General features: G+C 46.4%; 1 protein-coding gene across 4 annotated transcripts in view; it reads left to right on the top strand.

Moving 5' to 3' along the window:
• The window catches only part of LOC119962123 (high affinity cGMP-specific 3',5'-cyclic phosphodiesterase 9A), a 162,784-nt gene that overhangs the window by 123,025 nt on the left and 19,853 nt on the right, over positions 1–19,906 (top strand). For 3 of the 4 annotated variants that reach the window (XM_038790029.1, XM_038790031.1, XM_038790028.1), the window contains 4 exons: positions 7,966–8,088; positions 15,299–15,391; positions 16,653–16,720; positions 19,712–19,814. In XM_038790029.1, the coding sequence (XP_038645957.1) occupies positions 7,966–8,088; positions 15,299–15,391; positions 16,653–16,720; positions 19,712–19,814 (387 nt within the window). The remainder of the gene's footprint in view (positions 1–7,965; positions 8,089–15,298; positions 15,392–16,652; positions 16,721–19,711; positions 19,815–19,906) is intronic. The other variant, XM_038790030.1, reaches the window with a different exon arrangement.

Genomic DNA, 19,906 nt, shown 5'->3' with positions numbered 1-19,906 from the left:
TTGGCAGAAAGGTTTGTCCAGTCTATGAAGCATGCGCTGAAAATTTCCAAGGACCAAGGTTCACCTCATTGCCGTGTGAACAGGTTTTTAGCAGCGTACTGGAATACAACACATGCAACTACACAATAGCTTTGCTATTAATGAAAAGGAAGTTGAGGACTACCTTTGATTTACTCTTGTCATCTGACAGTAGAGCCAACAGTCACAGGTCTTGAGCCGAGAAAATAACTCAAGGAAATGCTCATTTCAACAAGGAGAACAAGTGTAAGCGTGCAGCTCCACCACTGGTGAGACCATCTCAGGCTGGCCCAATATCCTACATGCTCCAAGCAACAGATTAATTCTTGCGGAGGCGCCATGCAGATCAACGCACACTAGTGTGCCAATGTTAGAATTATCTCAGGAGGTAATGATATCCATTCCATCTGACAGAAGCAGAGATTGCACCAGAGGTAATTGCTACTACTAGCCTTCCCTCGGAAAAATAGACTGTAGCGCCTTCCAGGGGTAGAGACATCTACTGGAGAACCTGAAAATACATCTAAGGTCGAGAATAAGAATGTCCCGGAAGTGTGCAGGCAACCAGCGAGAAATAGTCGCCTGCCTGATCAGTCTTATTGACTGTGTTATTACAATGTAATAATTTGATGCCTGCACATGTGTATATATGGAAAAAACACACGATGGGCTTCATTCACGGGCCCTTCCCTCTGGTCGGACCTTACGGTCCAACCAAAATCTGCCCCCATCACGGATTCCTCGACAGCGAGAGGACGAGCCGCGCAAACTGCCATTTACTTTGGTGAAGCCACGGTGGTGGTGGAGTGGGGGAGGGGTTGGGGAGGAATGCTGGCCAATGGGTGTGCATACACCACATGGACTGCAATAATTCCAGGCCATAAATGCTGGCTTTGCCAGTGATGCTCGCGTCCCAAGAAGGAATTAAAAATGACTTTAAATCACCCAAAATTCAGTTTAAATCAGTCAATTACAGCAGAGGCAGGGCACACTTCTGTAGCTTCAATTAACTGTTGGACACAGTCCTTGTATACCAAGGGCAGATCGAAGGAGTCAATTGAAGCTAATTAAAAACTACGACCAAGGGCATTAAATCAATCAGTTAAAGGATGGCTCATTGCCAAGAGATTCTAATCCTCTTTGCGATGCTGGACAATGCCTTTTTTCAGTCAGAGATCGATTATGGTCTCTGAAGCAACTCAATTGTGCTGATTTATGGAAGGTTTTATATTGGGCAAATGCAAATGAAATTGTGTGGAGGCTTGACTATAACTTCACCCTGGTAAAAGCGGCACGGTATCCAGTGCATTTTGGGCACATTTTGCAGATTGTACCTCTGTTAGGAGCTCCATGCCAATGTGTTTACACCGTCAGCCATCGGGAGATGCCCCAACAATTATAATTCTTTTAAAAAGCCCCTTTTAAAGTCTGACTATAACATGGCATAAAATATATATTGACTGCGCTACTTCCCATTGGCCAACTGTGGAGTATCGCTGGATAAATATGCAGGGGTCCCAATAATCAAACCTATCTTCAAAGTTGCCTTCAGATCAATATCAGTGATGGAACCATCAATTCAGCGAACACGTGTAGTTGGATCTGAACAGAGGCTTTAATACACTGACAATAGAGCCAGCCTATTCGTCGTTGAACTTCAGGTGAAATGGCAGGCTGGCTCTAAGGCACTGATCTTTATACATCGGTCCCAGGGGGAGGAGTCCTGGGCGGAGCCGAGGGAGGAGCCCAGTACAAACTCTCGCGTACTCCCAGAGCGACTCCCCTGGTGGTCGGATAGTACAACTGCACTTACAATGGGTAGATAACGAACATATATACATGGAGTGATATTGGCAACTATATATAGTGTGAATCACATTCACCACAATCAGCACCATTGGTTCCACCAAATTTAAACTGAGCATTAAGACTGGGATAAAAATCCCATGGCACATTCACTAAGAGCATCATTAAAAGATATGAGATAAAACTTGTCATTGCTTGATAAACGTAATACGAAATTACAAATTAAAGATTAATAATACATGTGGATATCAAGTTCTAATTAGCAGCAGTGACTCATTTCAAGTGCATTACGAAAAAATGGCAGATCAGATCATATTCAAAACCTTTTTTTAGTGTAAGTTTTTTGTACTTTGATGACCGGGTGATCGCGTGGACACTGGGATGAAACTGGTACAAAAGGGATCATGTGTTGGGAGCGCGGGAGTTCCCCCCCGGAGCACGAGCATGTAAGAGCTGCTCAGTGTAATCAATAAAACCTCCACTGTTGTTAGTCCCTGCTAACCAGATATTGCAACCCAATACTTCTACATGATGTCAGGAGTGGGCAGAATGGCACAGGGTCTTCGCCACGTCGATCTGCTCATGTTTGATGAAAGTGTTGCAGACAACTGGACAAATTTTGAAAAAGAAAGGTGTATTTACTGCAGTGACTACTTGTCAGACAAATCGATGAAGGTACAGACGTACACCCTCTTAAATTTACCAGGTCCTGAAGCGGTCGAGAAATTTAAATCTTTTGCTTTTCAAATGGAGGAAGAAAAGGAGGATTCTGAGATATTGTTAAAAAAAAATTGAGCAAATATGCATGCCAGTAAAGAACGTTATCTGGGATAGATACTCGCTTAGTTTTACCAACCAAAAATTTGATGAATCAATTCAGTCATACACTGCGACTCTAAAAATTCCAGCAAAGAAATGCAGCTTTGGCACCCTCACTGACAAACCTGTGAGAGATTGCATTGTGTGGGGACCATAGTGCTGTTGTCTGCAAGCAGCTTCTTCATGATAAAGATTTAACACTGGGATTTGCCATCAATATCTGTATGCTGAATGAACAGTCAGACAGAAGCAGCAAAGAGTTAAGGTGGGGAACAGATGTTGTCACATTACAGGTCACGTCCTGCTCCAACTGAACAGATCCACTTGCTTGGTGTTGGTAAATGCTGTAACCAAATGTGGCAATTGGAACCATTCTGTGAAATGCCGCAGATGTAAACCACAACGATCCGTCACTGCCACCAGCCGCATCAAAACCAGCCACGTCTCCAGGGGTCAGAGCATTAACAGGGTAAATTAATTGGAGCTCAATCAGAGTATCCAAGGCACAAGCCTCAAACACTACTGTCCTGTGACAGCGTTGACACCATTATGGAGAAGGGAGAGATGTTCACCATGTTAAATATTGCCTGCAGCAATATAAAATGAAAAGTAACGAGCAACACAGGATCGAAGTCCAACGTCCTGCCCGGGCAGTTGTTGTGGGATATTGACCCATACATTTCACGTAATACTAACACTCAGGTAGACCTCATGGCGTATGGCGGACAAATTATCCACGCAGAAGATACTCCCCACTGCACACAGGGCAGCTTCCAGTTTCACATCGTCTATTAAAACGTACAGCAACTCTTGGGTCCCTGGGACATCATCACACTAAGGTTAATCCAGCTTGGTCCAGATGTACACTAACTGCAGCACCAGGCTCCAGAAATGATAGACTCTAAAGACCTATTCAACTGCGACATCATTGGGAAGCTACCTGTAATATATCATACGAGAATAGATGACTCGGTAGCCCCTGTGGACTGTATTCTGGGAAGAGTTCTGCTGGCGATGAAGCAAGAAGTAGTTAATGAGCTGGACTGGGTGACAACACTGGGTGTCATAGCCCCTATAGTCAAGGCCAAAAAATGGGTTTCAGCAATGGTGCCTGCAGTAAAGAAAGACGACATGAGGGCAGCACGGTGGCCTAGTGGTTAGCACAACCGCCTCACGGCGCTGAGGTCCCAGGTTCGATCCCGGCTCTGGGTCACTGTCCGTGTGGAGTTTGCACGTTCTCCCCGTGTCTGCGTGGGTTTCGCCCCCACAACCCAAAAATGTGCAGAGTAGGTGGATTGGCCACGCTAAATTGCCCCTTAATTGGAAAAAATAATTGGCTAATCTAAATTTATAAAAAAAAAAGAAAGACGACATGGTCAAGGTCCAGTTCACCTAAACAAGACATTGCTCAGACCTCATCACCCTATGAAGGTGGTTGAACAGGTTACAGCTGACATGTATAAATTGGACTAGAGAACTGTCCCAAGCCTGTGATTTTTATAGTCGATCATAATCTTTGACATATTCCAGAAAAAACAAACCTCCCTCCCTACAGCAAAAGCAGAGAAAAAAACAAGTAGAGGTTAGAACTCCATGAGTCCAATGTTAAGGTGAGTTTGGAGCATCTTTACATTCTATTAAGGTGAAGTCTATTAGCATTTCAATTATCTCATGATACTTTCCAGAGGGGAAGAGAGAAAATAAATAAAGGAACAGAACATCTACCCAAAATAGATAGTTTGAAGAAACGATGCAAGCTTGGTCAAAGAGATGAGACGGCATCGCTCCTCAGGACACAGTATGAGCACTTCTGCCTCATAGATTTGATTGGCCATCATCTGTCATAGTTCTTGAGTATTATTGACTGTTTGATTTTTTAGCATCTTCGATGTGAGGTATGAGTTCTGGAAAATCCCGTTGGATAAAGGATCCTCAAAATGCATTGCTTTTATGTCTCTGATAAGCAGGTACATGCCTTATGAGATCTCCAATCAGGTCTTCCAATGCTGCGTGGAGCAACTCCTTGCAGGACAACCTGTGAAATCACTATCGATGCCATCCTGGTTTGGGGTTAGACTGCCATGAACATGATGCGTGTCTTTATTTAGTTCTCGAAAGAATCAGGACCATACAGTTAATGTTCAACCCTGCTAAATGCAGATTCAGGATCAATCAGGTGCACTACGTGGCTCACTGTCGATGGTGTGAAGCCAGACCCAGGCAAGACAACTGCCACACGACATCTATCCATTCCCGAGGACAAGAACGCTTGCAGTATGGCAAATTATCTTTCCAAATTCATTCCTTGCTACAATGAGGTCACCGAATGGATCCTTCGCCAGCTTCTCCACCGAGATATCGAATCAGCGGAATTCCATCGCATTCAACAAGGTCAAGCAAATGATGTAACAGTATTTCAAGATCCACGCACCTGTAGATGCCTCCCAGCAGGGACTTGACGCGGTCTGCATCAAAGGCCCTCACTGACATGAGATTCGTTTTGCCCAAATCGAGAAGGGACTCCTTGCCCTAGTCTTCGTTTGTCAGAATTTTCATGGCTCACGTAAGGTTTTCCTGTCAGTGTTGGAACTGATCATAATGATTGTTAAAAAGCCTCTTCACATTGTGTCTGCCTGACTGCAGTACATGATGCCAAATCCGCAGTGCTAAAACCTCAGTGTTGTCTACAAACACGGTAAGGAGCTGTACTTGGCTGTTATCCTCTCCAGTGGTTGTTACCCACCACTGACCAGGCAGATCATGAGGAAGACATTGACATCATGACCACACATGTACTTTCGCTTTGCCACTGAATCGAGGAACTACAGACAGATCCCATATGCAGGCAGCTCCATGATGTCATTATGAAAGGCTGGCCTGAGTCTTCAAAGGAGCTTCCCCACAAGCTCTGCACATTCTCCTCTATGGGAGAGGAACTAACCATACAAGACAGTAAGACACTGCCTGGTCAGCGATTTGTTATCCCCACCTCTCTGCAGAGGTACTATACCCAACAACTCCACCAAGATAACCCAGGGCTGGAAGCATCCAGATACGGGGCCAAGGAATCCCTATACTGGCCCCCAATTATGCAGACATGGAGAGAGGAATATCCAGCTGTGCACCATGCAATGCATTCAAGCTGAATCAAGCGCTGCACCTCCAGGAGGTCCCGGAATTCCCATGGTCACTCACAGTGGCTGATATCTTTGAATGGAACGGTAAAGAGCACTTGGTCCAAGTGGTTAGTTTGAAATTGACCACCTGCCAGACATGAAGATTAACACTGTCATAGGCAACCTCAAGAGATATTTTGCCACACACGGCAACTCTCAGAGGATCATGACAGACAATGTTTTCCAGTTCATCTCCGGGTAGTTCAGGGACTTTGCACACACCTGGAACTTAGAGCACATCCTGAGTAGTCCTCTACACCCACAGTCCAACGGCCTGCCAGGACGGACAGTATGCTCAGGCAAGCACCTACTTGGGCAATGTGCCCGAGACCACACAGATTCCTATGCTGTACTCCTCAGTCTGCGAAGTGTAGCGAGACAGGGCCTGCCCTCATTAGCACAGCAAACCTTTTCCAGATGCAACAGGACCTCAATCCCCATTGCCAAGGCACTGTTGCAACCAAAAGTCGAAACCAACATGAGTTTCACCTTCATCAAGCGGTGACGAAAGGGAAAGAGGTGATTATGATCACAATTCTCGCACACCCTGCTCTTTAGAACCCGGTTAAATGGTCAGGTTTCAGACCACGCTCACCCATGAGAAACTGGCGGTGGTAAGTAGCCATACCCCACAGTCACAACAGCCATGCGTTCTCCTCAGATGGTCTTTATTTCATACAAAATCGTCAGTACCTACAGAAGGCAGCGGAACCAGCACCATCAACCACCACAGTATCCCATGCTTTCAACATGCCATCCAGGTACCCTACACCAATAGGAATGGAGGTTCCTCCAGAAGGTAGTGCCATGAGCCCTGCAACCACTGGGTACTCTGCAAGGTTGCCTGATGCCATCCACATTGAAGACACCAGGCTGAGGGCATCTTAAGCATAGCTAACTGGCACAATCACATGCTCAGGGTGCATGAATAAACCAAATGCAAGGTGGGGAGGGGGGCACTGGTAGCAGTGGGGGGAGGGCCTGAACGGAGGCCCATTGGGAGGGCCCCAATGTCAGTGATTCTTCGGGTGTGGGATAATGCCGGCAAAGATGGTCTTGGGGTGAGGGGGGGCACACTGAAGCCCCCGATGTTGGCGATAGTTATTGGGGGGCCCTTTACTGACACTTTGTGATCGGGGCACCCTTTAAAAATGGCACCCTGATCTCTGTGAAGCCAGCCTTTGCCACTCTTAGTACTGGTGCAAAACTCGCCCCCCTCTCCAAAAACCGTTCTAAGTATGGGTGGATTGCGACCTGGATTGTACTGACCCACCTGACGGGAATCGTAGCCGGAGACCACACTTAGAATTTTTGGGGGAGAATTGTGCCCCTTATATTGGACCCACTCTTCTCTCCCTTAAACTAAATAATGTAGAATTCAATCATATTATGAGTGTTGCTATCTAGCGGTGCCACATCATTCTCGCCACGCAATACCCGCCATAGAATTCCCAGCCTCTGACCTGCTCTTGTCACCATGGTATTTATGTGGCTGGTATCATCCAGTTTCTGATCAATGGTAACTTCAGGATGTTGATGGTGGGAGATTCAACAATGGAATTGAATGGAATGGAATTGACAAGCTATTGAATGTCAAGTGGTGGAGTTGATTATTGTCTGGCACTTGCGTGGCATGAATGTTACTTTCCACTTATCAGCCTCAACATTGTCCAGGTCTTGCTATATATAATAATAATCGCTTATTGTCACGAGTAGGCTTCAATGAAGTTACTGTGAAAAGCCCCTGGTCACCACATTCCAGCGCCTGTTCAGGAAGGCTGGTACGGGAATTGAACCTGCGCTGCTGGCCTTGTTCCAGCTATTTATCCCACTGTGCTAAACCAGCCCCTACATATATATAGAAAACAAAATCAGGAGGAGGCCATTCAGCCCTTTGAGCCTGCTCCGCCATTCATTATGATCATGGCTGATTTTCAAATTCAACACCTTGATCCCTCCTTCCCCCTATAACCCTTGATCCCTTTAGCCCCAATAGCGATATCTAATATCTAAATGACCATGGACTGCTTCCAAGGCTGCATTGATTGTTACGTCCGAGTTGAGCGCAGCATTACATTTAACAGAAAGAGGGTTTAAGGATGTTGAAACGCATCTTTCACAGTGTGTCTTATTTTGTTTCGTACAGATGTATGGTTTGATCTGGCTTACAGACCTGCAAAACAAAATGGATGATATTGACATCCTAACCATGCTGACCTCTGCAATATGCCATGACCTCGACCATCCCGGCTATAACAATGCATATCAGGTAACCATATCCGGTGGACACGTGTTAACTTAACACTGTTTTAGATTCACATCTGTTTATTTATGCTATTTATATGAGTAGTTACTGTTTGTCTAGTGACATTAATGGTGATAAAGGGAGAAGGCAGAACTTGGCGTTAAGACATTTGGGCTCCTTTCGTTGGTTTCACATTGGATTGGATTGGATTGGATTGGATTTGTTTATTGTCACGTGTACCGAGGTACAGTGAAAAGTATTTTTCTGCAAGCAGCTCAACAGATCATTCAGTACATGGAAGAAAAGGGAATTAAACAAAATTCAAGAAAATACATGAGAATACACAATAGGGCAACACAAGATATACAATGTAACTACATAAGCATTGGCATCGGTTGAAGCATACAGGGTGTAGTGTTAATGAGGTCAGTCAATAAGGGGGTCATTTAGGAATCTGGTGACAGTGGGGAAGAAACTGTTTTTGAGTCTGTTCGTACGTGTTCTCAGACTTCTGAATCTCCTGCCCGATGGAAGAAGTTGGAAAAGTGAGTAAGCCGGGTGGGAGGGATCCTTGATTATGCTGCCCGCTTTCCCCCGGCAGCGGGAGGTGTAGATGGAATCAATGGATGGGAGGCAGGTTCGTGTGATGGACTGGGCGGTATTCACGACTCTCTGAAGTTCCTTGCGGTCCTGGGCCGAGCAGTTGCCATACCAGGCTGTGATGCAGCCCGATAGGATGCTTTCTATAGTGCATCTGTAAAAGTTGGTAAGGGTTAATGTGGACATGCCGAATTTCCTTTTTTTCCTGAGGAAGTATAGGCGCTGTTGTGCTTTCTTGGTGATAGCGTCGACGTGAGTGGATCAGGATAGATTTTTGGTGATGTGCACCTCTAGGAATTTGAAACTGCTAACCATCTCCACCTCGGCTCCGTTGATGCTAACAGGGGTGTGTACAGTACTTTGCTTCCTGAAGTCGATGACCAGCTCTTTAGTTTTGCTGGCATTGAGGGAGAGATTGTTGTCGTTACACCACTCCACTAGGTTCTCTATCTCCCTCCTGTATTCGGACTCGTCGTTATTCGAGATCCGGCCCACTATGGTCGTATCGTCAGCAAATTTGTGGATGGAGCTGGAACCAAGTTTTGCCACGCAGTCGTGTGTGTACAGGGAGTAGAGTAGGGGGCTAAGTACGCAGCCTTGCGGGGCACCGGTATTGAGGACTATTGTGGAGGAGGTGTTGGTGTTCATTCTTACTGATTGTGGTCTGTTGGTCAGAAAGTCAAGGATCCAGTTGCAGAGTGGAGAGCCAAGTCCTAGGTTTTGGAGCTTTGATATGAGCTTGGCTGGGATTATGGTGTTGAAGGCGAAGCTGTAGTCAATAAATAGGAGTCTGATGTAGGAGTCCTTGTTTTCGAGATGCTCTAGGGATGAGTGTAGGGCCAGGGAAATGGCGTCTGATGTGGACCGGTTGCAACGGTATGCGAATTGAAGTGGGTCAAGGCGTTCCGGGAGTATGGAGGTGATGCGCTTCATGATCAGCCTCTCGAAGCACTTTATTACAACTGACGTCAGGGCCACCGGGCGGTAGTCATTGAGGCATGTTGCCTGATTCTTCTTTGGTACCGGTATGATGGTGGTCTTCTTGAAGCAGGTGGGGACCTCGGAGTGGAGTAGGGATAGGTTAAAGATGTCTGTGAATACCTCTGCCAGCTGGTATGCACAGGCTCTGAGTGCATGACCAGGGATCCCGTCCGGGCCCGTCGCCTTCCGTGGGTTCACTTTCAGGAAGGCCGATCTGACTTCAGAAATTGTGATGGTGGGTATGGGTGAATTATGGGCTGCTGGGGCACTCGACAGCGGATTGTTGGTTACCTGCTCAAACCGAGCATAGAATGCATTAAGTTCATCGGGGGGGGGGGGGGTGCGCTGCTGCCAGAGATACTGCTCGGCTTCGCTTTGTAGCCCGTTATGTTGTTTAGTCCTTGCCACAACCGCCGAGAGTCTGTCCGTGACTCTAGCTTAGTTTGATAATCTCTCTTGGCATCTCGGATGGCTTTGCGGAGGTCGTACCTGGATTTCTTGTACAGGACAGGGTTGTCTGCCTTGAACGCCTCAGATCTGTCCTTCAATAGGGAGTCAATCTCGCGGTTGAGCAATGGTTTCCGGTTGGGGAATGTACGTACTGCTTTCTTTGGCACGCAGTCGTCCACACATTTGCTGATGAAGTCTGTGACGGTGGTGGCATACTCATTTAGGTTAGTCGCTGTGTTCTTAAATATGGACCAATCCACTGTCTCTAAGCAGTCACGTAAGAGCTCTTCTGTCTCCTTGGACCAGCACTGCACAACCTTCTTAGCTGGATTCTCCCTCTTGAGTTTATGCTTGTAAGCCGGGAGAAGGAGCACAGTCTTATGGTCTGATTTCCCAAAGTGCGGTCGGGGGATGGAACGGTAGGCGCCCTTGATTTTTGAGTAGCAGTGGTCAAGAGTGTTGTCGCCCCTGGCGGGACAGGATATGTGCTGGTGGAATTTTGGCAGTACACTGTTGAGGTTGGCTTTGTTGAAGTCTCCGGTCACAATGAACAAGGCCTCCGGGTGTTCTGTTTCATAGTTGTTTATGACTGTGTACAGTTCATCCAGCGCCTTCCTCACTTCTGCCTGGGGTGGGATGTAGACCGCTGTGATAATGGCTGAAGTGAACTCACGTGGAAGATAGTATGGGCGGCACTTTACGGTCAAGTATTCCAGATCTGGGGAGCAGTAGGTCACCAGGGTCACCACATCCAAGCACCAGGCGGAGTTGATGAGGAGGCAAACACCTCCACCCTTCGCTTTGCCTGAAGATGCCGTGCGGTCCGCCCGGTGAATAGAGAAGCCTTCAGGTTGTATGGCACAGTCCGGTGAGGCGGGGGTGAGCCGTGTCTCTGTGAAACAGAGCACACAGCAGTCTCTTACTTCCCTCTGAGAGGCAAGTCTGGCGTTAAGTTCATCCAGCTTGTTTTCAATCGCTTGGACGTTTGCCAGGAGTATGCTGGGGAGAGGGGTCTTGAAACCGCGTTCCTTCAGTCTAACCTGCAGACCGCTGCGTTTCCCTCGCTTTCTCGGTCGGCGGCTGCTGCTGGATGATCCTGGGATCTGATGGGAGACGTCTGCCCTTGTGGAAGGTAGGTGGTTGCGTCTGGCGGGGTCCAGGGCGCTAACGAAGTCCAGGGCTCTGTTTACATTTCTGGGGTCGCGTCTGGCAGGGTCCCGGGTGCTGGTTGAGGTAGAGGGGTTGCTGGGGGGGTGAGTTTGCGATCCGGATGGGTCCCGGCATTCTGCGGGCGCGGGAATACCTTGCAGCGTGTTCGGGTCCTCGCACGCGGTCTCCGTTGTTTCTGGGGTCCTGGGTCGTGGGCAGGAGCTTCCTGTGGCAGATTGGGCTAGGTCCCATGGTCTGTTCCCTCCCTGGGCGCTCCTGGGGTTGGATTTTGAAGTCGGCACGGTGGGGCCTCCATGTGGATTTTTCTTTCTTCCATCACCAGGTAGGTCGGGTTGCTGGGCGGGCCTCTCCGGGTCGGGTCGCTGGGCGGGTCTCTCGGGGTCGCGTTGGGCCGGGTCTTGCCGTCGGGGGGTCGGGTCGGGAGATCCGGGGACTAGGCCAGGTGATCCGGGGGCTGGCGTCGGCTGTTAGGACGGGTTTGGCGCTCCGAGGCCCGGGTCGGCTCCAAATCGAGGTCGGGGCTTCACTTCCGGTTTGGGCCCGATCTTCTTCCAGGTCACGGAGGTCAGGCCGGGTCGGGTCAAAAGGTCTCCAAGGGCCTCAGAGGATCTTCAAGCCTGCAAGAGAAGATAAAGGAGAGAGGTTAGTAATAATGTTAGCTTTAGAATTAATTTTTAAAAGTTTAGAGCGAGTATAAGTTAAGTTAAAAGTGGATCTGTTGGGGAGAGCTTGCAGAGAGTCGCCTCGCTCCGGCGCCATCTTGCTGTTTTCGGCGCCATTACAGGCTGTTTTCCTCTTTGCTAGCACCCTCACACACCTCATCCTCACAGTATGCTGAAATATGTGACTGGCTTCTTATTGAGGAAACTCAATCCCACCAAAATAGTTAAATTGGAGTGGTAAAATTGGAGTGGCCTTAATTTAATGTATTACCTTTGTTGGAAAAGTTTTGTTGGAAAAGCTGTTGTCTTCGCTGCCATGTTCACGCTGGGTTAGAAACAGGCCTAGTTCCTCATGTTGTCATAATTGGGCAACAAGATCCAGGTAGGTTAATGAAGTCTGTTTTCTTGTCTTCTTAGATTTTTCCATTCATCGTGTCCACACAGGAGGATCAATTATTCCTGGAAGATCAGAATGAACCTGCTCCTCTAGCCTCAACATTAACAATTCTGATTTTATATGGCCTGACGGAGATATTTTCTGATGAGATGAGGAGCTCCTGAATTGTACAGAACTCTTATCTTTCCTATAATTTAGCTTTTCATATTATTAGGAGACGGGCTTACCAGGAATACACAGGGCGGGATCTACCAGTCGCGTTACTCCCGAAAAGCAGAGCGACACACGGCGCAACGTGACCAGTAGATGCCGGGTGATCCCGCTTTCGGGGTCTACACGGCTTGCCTCGCGAGACGTCGCGATGTGAATCCCGTCCATTGTGGGCAGGATCACTTTCTGGCAAATCTGTATATTAGAGTGAGACAGCTAGTCCTTTGGACAGGGTGGTTACCTGGCACTGCCAACTACCACTGCCAAGGTGGTGTGATCAAGCCGGAAGGTGCCCTGTGCGGGTGCAGGGGGTGCCAGGGAACTCCCTTATAGTAAGTTGGGGATTGGAGGGGGTTCGGGGGGGCGCATTGGGGGCTTAAGAGATTGGGACGCCATTTTTAAATGGTGTCCTGATCTCTCGCTGTACTGAGGAGTTCCAGCGAGTGGAGTTCCTCAGCGCAGAAAACAGGACTACGTGCGGCCTCATTGGGGAATTCCCTGCTGAGGCCCCCTGATCTACCTGGGTGGGCGTTTGATAGCAGGATATTTCCTAACACTCCAAACGCCGAGAAACACTCGGATTATCTTGCACACTACGTGACTCTGTCCCCATTTGGGTAGATCGCTTCATGATCTCTGCGAGACTGCGAAGATTGTAAATTAGGGATGCGTTCACAGATCAAAAGGAAGGCACATTTTCACACCAGGAGGTGAAAAGTCATCAAACGTGAAACTTTAGTCCATTCATTTGCATGACTGTCTTATTTTTTTTTAAGTTTAGAGCTCCCAATTATTTTTTTCCAATTAAGGGGCAATTTAGCCTGGCCAATCAACCTACCCTGCACATCTTTGGGTTGTGGGGTTGAAACCCATGCAAACACGGGGAGAATGTGCAAACTCCACATGGACAGTGACCCAGGGCCGGGATTCGAACCCGGGCCCTCAGTGCCGTGAGGCAGCAGTGCTAACCACTGCGCCACCGTGCTGCACTGCATGACTGTCTTATGACAGTATTTATCAAGGTTACTGGTGCTCTGAAGATAGTGACCATTTGAGTCGACTGAATGGGTCTAATATCCCTTGTGTTCCTTAGAATCCGAATCTCTGACAGGCATAGGAATAAGGTGTATCTATCTTGCTGGCAGCATAGAGTGAACAGCTTGATGAATTTTAGATAATTTGAGTTGCTCGCATGTGCAAAATGGTATGCCACTCCTAATGCACTCAATTGATGAGAATAATGCACCCCAGTGGTGGTTTATCCCCCTCATCATCTTATAAACCTCTATTAAGTCGCCTCTCATCCTCCTCCGCTCCAAAGAGAAAAGCCCTAGCTCCATCAACCTTTCCTCATAAGACCTATCCTGCAAACCAGGCAGCATCCTGGTAAACCTCCTATGCACCCTTTCCAATGCTTCCACATCCTTCCTATAGTGAGGTGACCAGAACTGCACACAATGCTCCAAATGTGGTCTCACCAGGGTCATGTATAGTTGCAGCATAACGCCGCAGCTCTAAAACTCAAGCCCCCTGTTAATAAATGCTTACACACTATAAGCCTTCTTCACGGCTCTATCCACTTGAGTGGCAAACTTCAGAGGTCTGTGGACATGAACCCCTACATCTCTCTGTTCCTCCACATTCGTCAGAACCCTGCCATTGACCCTGTAATCCGCATTCAAATTTTTTCTACCAAAATGAATCACCTCGCACTTATCAGGGTTAAACATCTGCCATTTTTTGGCCCAGCTCTGCATCCTATCAATGTCTCTTTGCAGCCTATAACAGCCCTCCACCTCATCCACTACTCCACCAATCTTGGTGTCATCAGCAAATTTACAACCCACCCTTCATCCCCCTCCTCCAAGTCATTGATAAAAATCACAAATAGCAGAGGACCCAGCACTGATCCCTGTGGTGCACTGCTGGTAATTGGTCTCCAGTCTGAAAATTGTCCATCCACCTCCACCCTCTGTCTTCTATGTGATAGCCAGTTACTTATCCAATTGGTCAAATTTCCCTCTATCCCACACCTCCTTACTTTCCTCATGAGCCGACCATGGGGAACCTTATCAAATGCCTTACTAAAATCCATGTAAAAGACAGCAACTGCTCTACCTTCATCTACACATTTAGTTACCTCCTCAAAGAATTCAATCAAATTTGTGAGGCAAGATTTACCCTTCACAAATCTGTGTTGACTATCCTGGATTAAGCTGCATCTTTCCAAATGGTCATAAATCCTATCCTTCAGGACCTTTTCCATTAACTTACCGACCACCGAAGTAAGACTAACCGGTCTATAATTACCAGGGTCATTCCTATTCCATTTCTTGAACAGAGGAACAACATTCGCCACTGTCCAGTCCTCTGGCACTATCCCCGTAGATGGTGAGGACCCAAAGATCAAAGCCAAAGACTCTACAATCTCATCCCTTTCCTCCCAATGAATCCTAGGATATATCCCATCCGGCCCAGGGGACTTGTCGACCCTAAGGTTTTTCAAAATTTCGAATACATCCTCCCTCAGAACATCTACCTCCTCCAGCCTACCCGCCTGTATCACACTCTCATCCTCAAAAACATGGCCCCTCTCCTTGGTGAACACTGAAGAAAATTATTCATTCAATGCCTCTCCTATTTCTTCTGACTCCATGCACAAGTTCCCACTACTGTCCTTGAACGGCCCTAACCTTTATGACTTTTTTATTGGTCTGGTAAATTTTGTGCAAAATCAAACACGTGCTTGTTTACTTTCCTTCAGATCAACGCACGCACAGAGCTGGCGTTGAGGTACAATGATATCTCACCACTGGAAAACCATCATTGTTCTGTGGCCTTTAAGATCTTGGAAAAGGTAATTTGGCAATAAATGATGAGAAAGCCATTGGTCAAAAGCAGCCAATTTACATTTATTAAGCCCATTAAGCTAAATGTAATACTTCTTTTAGGACGTTTGTACCCTTGTAGATAGGTTCCTCTATGTTTATGTGGGTAATTCTAAATGGGTAATTGTGGTCATGAGTTGATTGTAAATGACCTTCAGCAGATGGCAAAATTCTGCAGGTAGCCTGTTGACCCCAAACTTAGAGGAAGAGTGGTAAAAGAAAAATACTGTGGATGATGAAAATCTGAAATATTAAACAGAAAATGGTGGAAAAACTCAGCAGGTCTGGCAGCAGTGAGAAATAGAGTTAACGTTTCCTTTCCAGGTCCATTTGAATCTTCTTCAGCTCTGAAGAAGCCATGCGGACTTGAAACTTTAACTCTATTTCTCTCTTCAGAGATGCTGTGGGCCCGCCCAGTTTTGTTTCCAACATTTTCTGTTTTTATTATAGTGGTAGTGGTGGCTTGGTTGCTGTGCTTCCAACTCTCCCTGGGAGGCCCAGGGAGAGGTTACGACAATAAACTTTGTTTTAATATAAAATGTGGCCTATTGGTCAGTGGTATCACTCCTGGAGTGAAATATCCTTTCCTCACAGTTTTACAAATAAAAGATAAGTGTTTGGAGTTCCAGTCTGGTCTCCGAACAGATGTTGGGGCCTGGTCCGGGATATTAATTTAAATATTTTTGCTTGCTGGAAATGATGGCTTGTAACCTACGTCGGATTTAACTGGAGGAATGTGTGCAAACAAAATTGAGCACAAAGGCCAACTTGACCAATTTTTGGATTCCCCAGCAGGTCGTCACAAACTTCATTAGGTATTTATTTCTAAATATGCTTTCCAGAATTTTCCAACAGTTCTGGAAATATATTTATGTAAAAATATCTGCTGTGATGCGTGCAAAAGTGAATCGCAATTAAATAGGCCAAGTTTGCATAACATTCTGGCACTATCGAGGATTTGTACTAGCCTTTTGGGGATTGTATTGCTTGTTACTGTTTGTTTTGAGGGTTGTATTCCATGATTTCATTTATTTTAATTTTTGCTTGGGGATCATATTCCATGATCCATCTATTTTTACTAGCAGTTTGAGAACCTGCACCTGTGATTCTATCCATTTTTCACGAAGACTATAATTGTTTCACAATGCCAGTGCTATCATTGAGATGTTCCTTGGTTATAATTGATAATTGGCCCTTAGTAAAATGTTCTTTTATTTCTGGCATCCACAGCCTGACAACAACATCTTCCGAAATTTGACAACGGAACAGTTTAAACGGATTCGGGAAGGAATGATAAAGTGAGTACCTCCATTTGCCCTGGGCAATGACTTCACGTGAATTATTCAGAACATAATCATTGGGTAGCTCGAGGATTTTTTTAGTTGAATACCAAGGATTGCCATCTAGCAGAGCGACATGGGGAATGTGAAAAATATTATTTTACAATTAAGGCACAGAAAGCCTCAAAATCATCAAGTGCATTTATGCCCTTTGCTAAGTGACTGTGTTCCGCACAGGAAATGGCAGATTGACAATTCCCTTTTGGTTTGAATGCGATTGAACAAAAGAAAAATGCACTTTTCTGATAGAAACTCTTTTGACAGGCATCAACTGCATTCCAGTGCATGTTGGGTAGTGTGCTGTTTAACAATGCACACTCAAAGTCATAGAATGCAGAAACATTTGTTACACCAATTAGTTAATCCCCTAGTGGTTACAGACCGGCGCCTGTTTGGGTACACTGAGGGAGAATTCAGTATGTCCAATTCATCTAACAAGCACGTCTTTCGGGACTTGTGGGAGGAAACCGGAGCACGCGGAGAAAACCCACACAGACTCAGGGAGAACGTGCAGACTCCGCACAGACAGTGGCCCAAGCGGGAATCAAACCCGAGTCCGTGACGCTGTGAAGCAACAGTGCTAACCACTGTGATACTGTGCCTACCCAGATGAGTGTGGTTCTGTGCACAATTTCTCTTTTCTAGCCTGCCTGCTGCATGCGGAGTCTCAGTACATTTATCTCAACCTCATCATTGCATTAGATTTTAAAATTGTTCCATCACTAGCTGAATATTGATGATATTATTTCCAGACCCTTTCAAAGTCTTATCATTTGGTTGTATGCTTCTGTCCCACATTTTTCATCCTATTCTTTAACTTAATGAATTGAAATTTGATTTGCGGTGTGTCAGCCCAAATGCATAACAAATCTAGATATTTTGCTATTGTGCGGTCGCCAAATTTGGTTTTCTAATACCTTCAGAGTGAATATTACAGCCATTTCTTTTAAATTAAGGGGCAATTTAGTGTGGCCAATCCACCTACTCTGCACATCTTTTTGGATTGTGGGGGCAAGACCCAAACAGATACGGGGAGAATGTGCAAACTCGAGTGGACATTGACCCGGGGCCGGGATCGAACCCGGGTACCCAGTGCAATGAGGCAGCGTTGCTGACCACTCCGCCGACTATTACAGTCATAGAGTCATTGAGGTTTACAGCACAGAAATGGCCCTCGGCCCATCGTGTCTGTGCCAGTTAAAAACAACCACCAAACCATTCTAATCTCATTTTTGAGCACTTGGTCCATAGCCCTGTATGCCTTTCCATCACCTGTGCACATCAAAATATTTCTTAAATGTTGTGAGGGTCTCTGCCTCCACTACCCTTTCAGTCAGTGAGTTCCAAACTTGCACCACCCTCTGGGTGAAAGCTTTTCCTCACATCCCCTCTAAACATCCTGCCCCTTACCTTAAATCTATGCCTCCTGGTCATTGATCCCTCCACCAAGGAGAAAAGTTTCTTCCTGTCTACTCTATCTATGCCTCTGCTGCAAGGAAAACAACCCAGGTCTACCCAATCTTTCTTCATAATTAAAACTCTCCAGCCCAGGCAACATCCTGGTAAATCTCCTCTGCAGCCTTTCCAGTGCTGTCACATCCCTCCTACAATGTGGATTCCAGAACTGCACACAATACTCTAGCTGTGGCCTGACCAACATTTTATACATTTCCAACATAACCTCCCTGCTCTTAAACTGAATACCTTGGCTAATAAAGGCAAGTATACCATATGCCTTCTTAGCCACTATAGGGTGTACATGCACATCAAGGTCCCTCTGATCTCGGTGCTTCCCAGGGTCCTGCTGTTTATCATGTATTCCCCTGCCTAGTCTATCCTGCACAAGTGCTTCACCTCACACTTATTGGGATTGAATTCCATTTGCCACTGATCAGCATATCTGACCAGCTCGTCTATATATATATTGATTGATATTAGTAGTCAGTAATCTTTCTTGAGCAACAGATTTGTTTGGAATCACTAGCTTTTGGAGCGCAGATCCTTCAACAGGTAACTCACCTTACAACACCAGGTTGGACTTTAACCTGGTGTTGTAAGACTTCTTACTGCGCCCACCCCAGTCCAACGCCAGCATCTCCACATCTTGAGCAACAGAGATCACAGAAATGGGTGGCGCCGTAGCACAGTGGTTAACACTGCTGCCTCACAGCTCCAGGGACCCGGGTTCGATTTGACTGTGTGGAGTTTGCACGTTCCCCCCCCCCCCCCCCCCCCCCGTGCCTGCGTGGATTTCTTCTGGGTGCTCTGGTTTCTTCCCAAAGTCCAAGGATTTGCAGGTTGGTGTCCCATAATGCCCGTACCAGCCTCCCCGGACAGGCGGCGGAATGTGGCGACTAGGGGCTTTTCACAGTAACTTCATTGAAGCCTACTTGTGACAATAAGCGATTTTCATTTTCATTTCATTTCAATGCCCAAAAGGTTAGCTGGAGTGATGGGGATAAGAAGGGTGAGTGGGTCTAGGTAGGGTGCTCTTTCAGAGGGTCGGCGAAGACTCGATGGGCCAAATGGCCATCTTCTGCAATGTAGGGAATCTATGATTCTATGAAATGTTGCAAAAAGCATATTTAAAGGCTGCACAAAAGCAGATACAATGCTTCCAATTTAGAAAAAAATAATTATTGCTCACAAAGGAGGAAATCTGTCTTATAAACTAATCAGGCTTCAGTAAAAAAAAAGAGTAATCCAAGCTAATGGTTAGTAACACTGTCAGTCTCTAATGAGGAGTAAAATTGTAGCACAATGGGTAATGTGCTGGGTGTGTGGGTCGACAGTGGAGGAACATTGTCTGCACTCATCACATATCAGAAAATAACTCGCAGCCCATTGTGCAGCTTCACACTGCATTCAGAAAATTGGCACCAATGTACGTTGATGAGAGGGGAAATGGCTGCGGGTCCTTGAACTGACGTCGATTTTCTCTATCTTTAGGTGTGTCCTTGCCACAGACATGGCTCGTCACAATGAGATTCTGAATCAGTTCAGATCCATCATGTCTGTGTTCGATTTTAACAACAAAAAGCACAAGGATGTTGTGAGTACCGAGTTGTTCAGCCTCACCCTTGGGATCGCTGCTGGTTTCTGTGCATGGCCTAAATGGAAAAAAAAAGACATTTGGGGCGGATG

The sequence above is a fragment of the Scyliorhinus canicula genome, chromosome 2 (genome assembly GCF_902713615.1).
Source record: "Scyliorhinus canicula chromosome 2, sScyCan1.1, whole genome shotgun sequence".
In the NCBI taxonomy this organism is placed as follows: Eukaryota; Metazoa; Chordata; class Chondrichthyes; order Carcharhiniformes; family Scyliorhinidae; genus Scyliorhinus; species Scyliorhinus canicula.
This window is presented reverse-complemented; position numbering and strand designations above follow the sequence as displayed.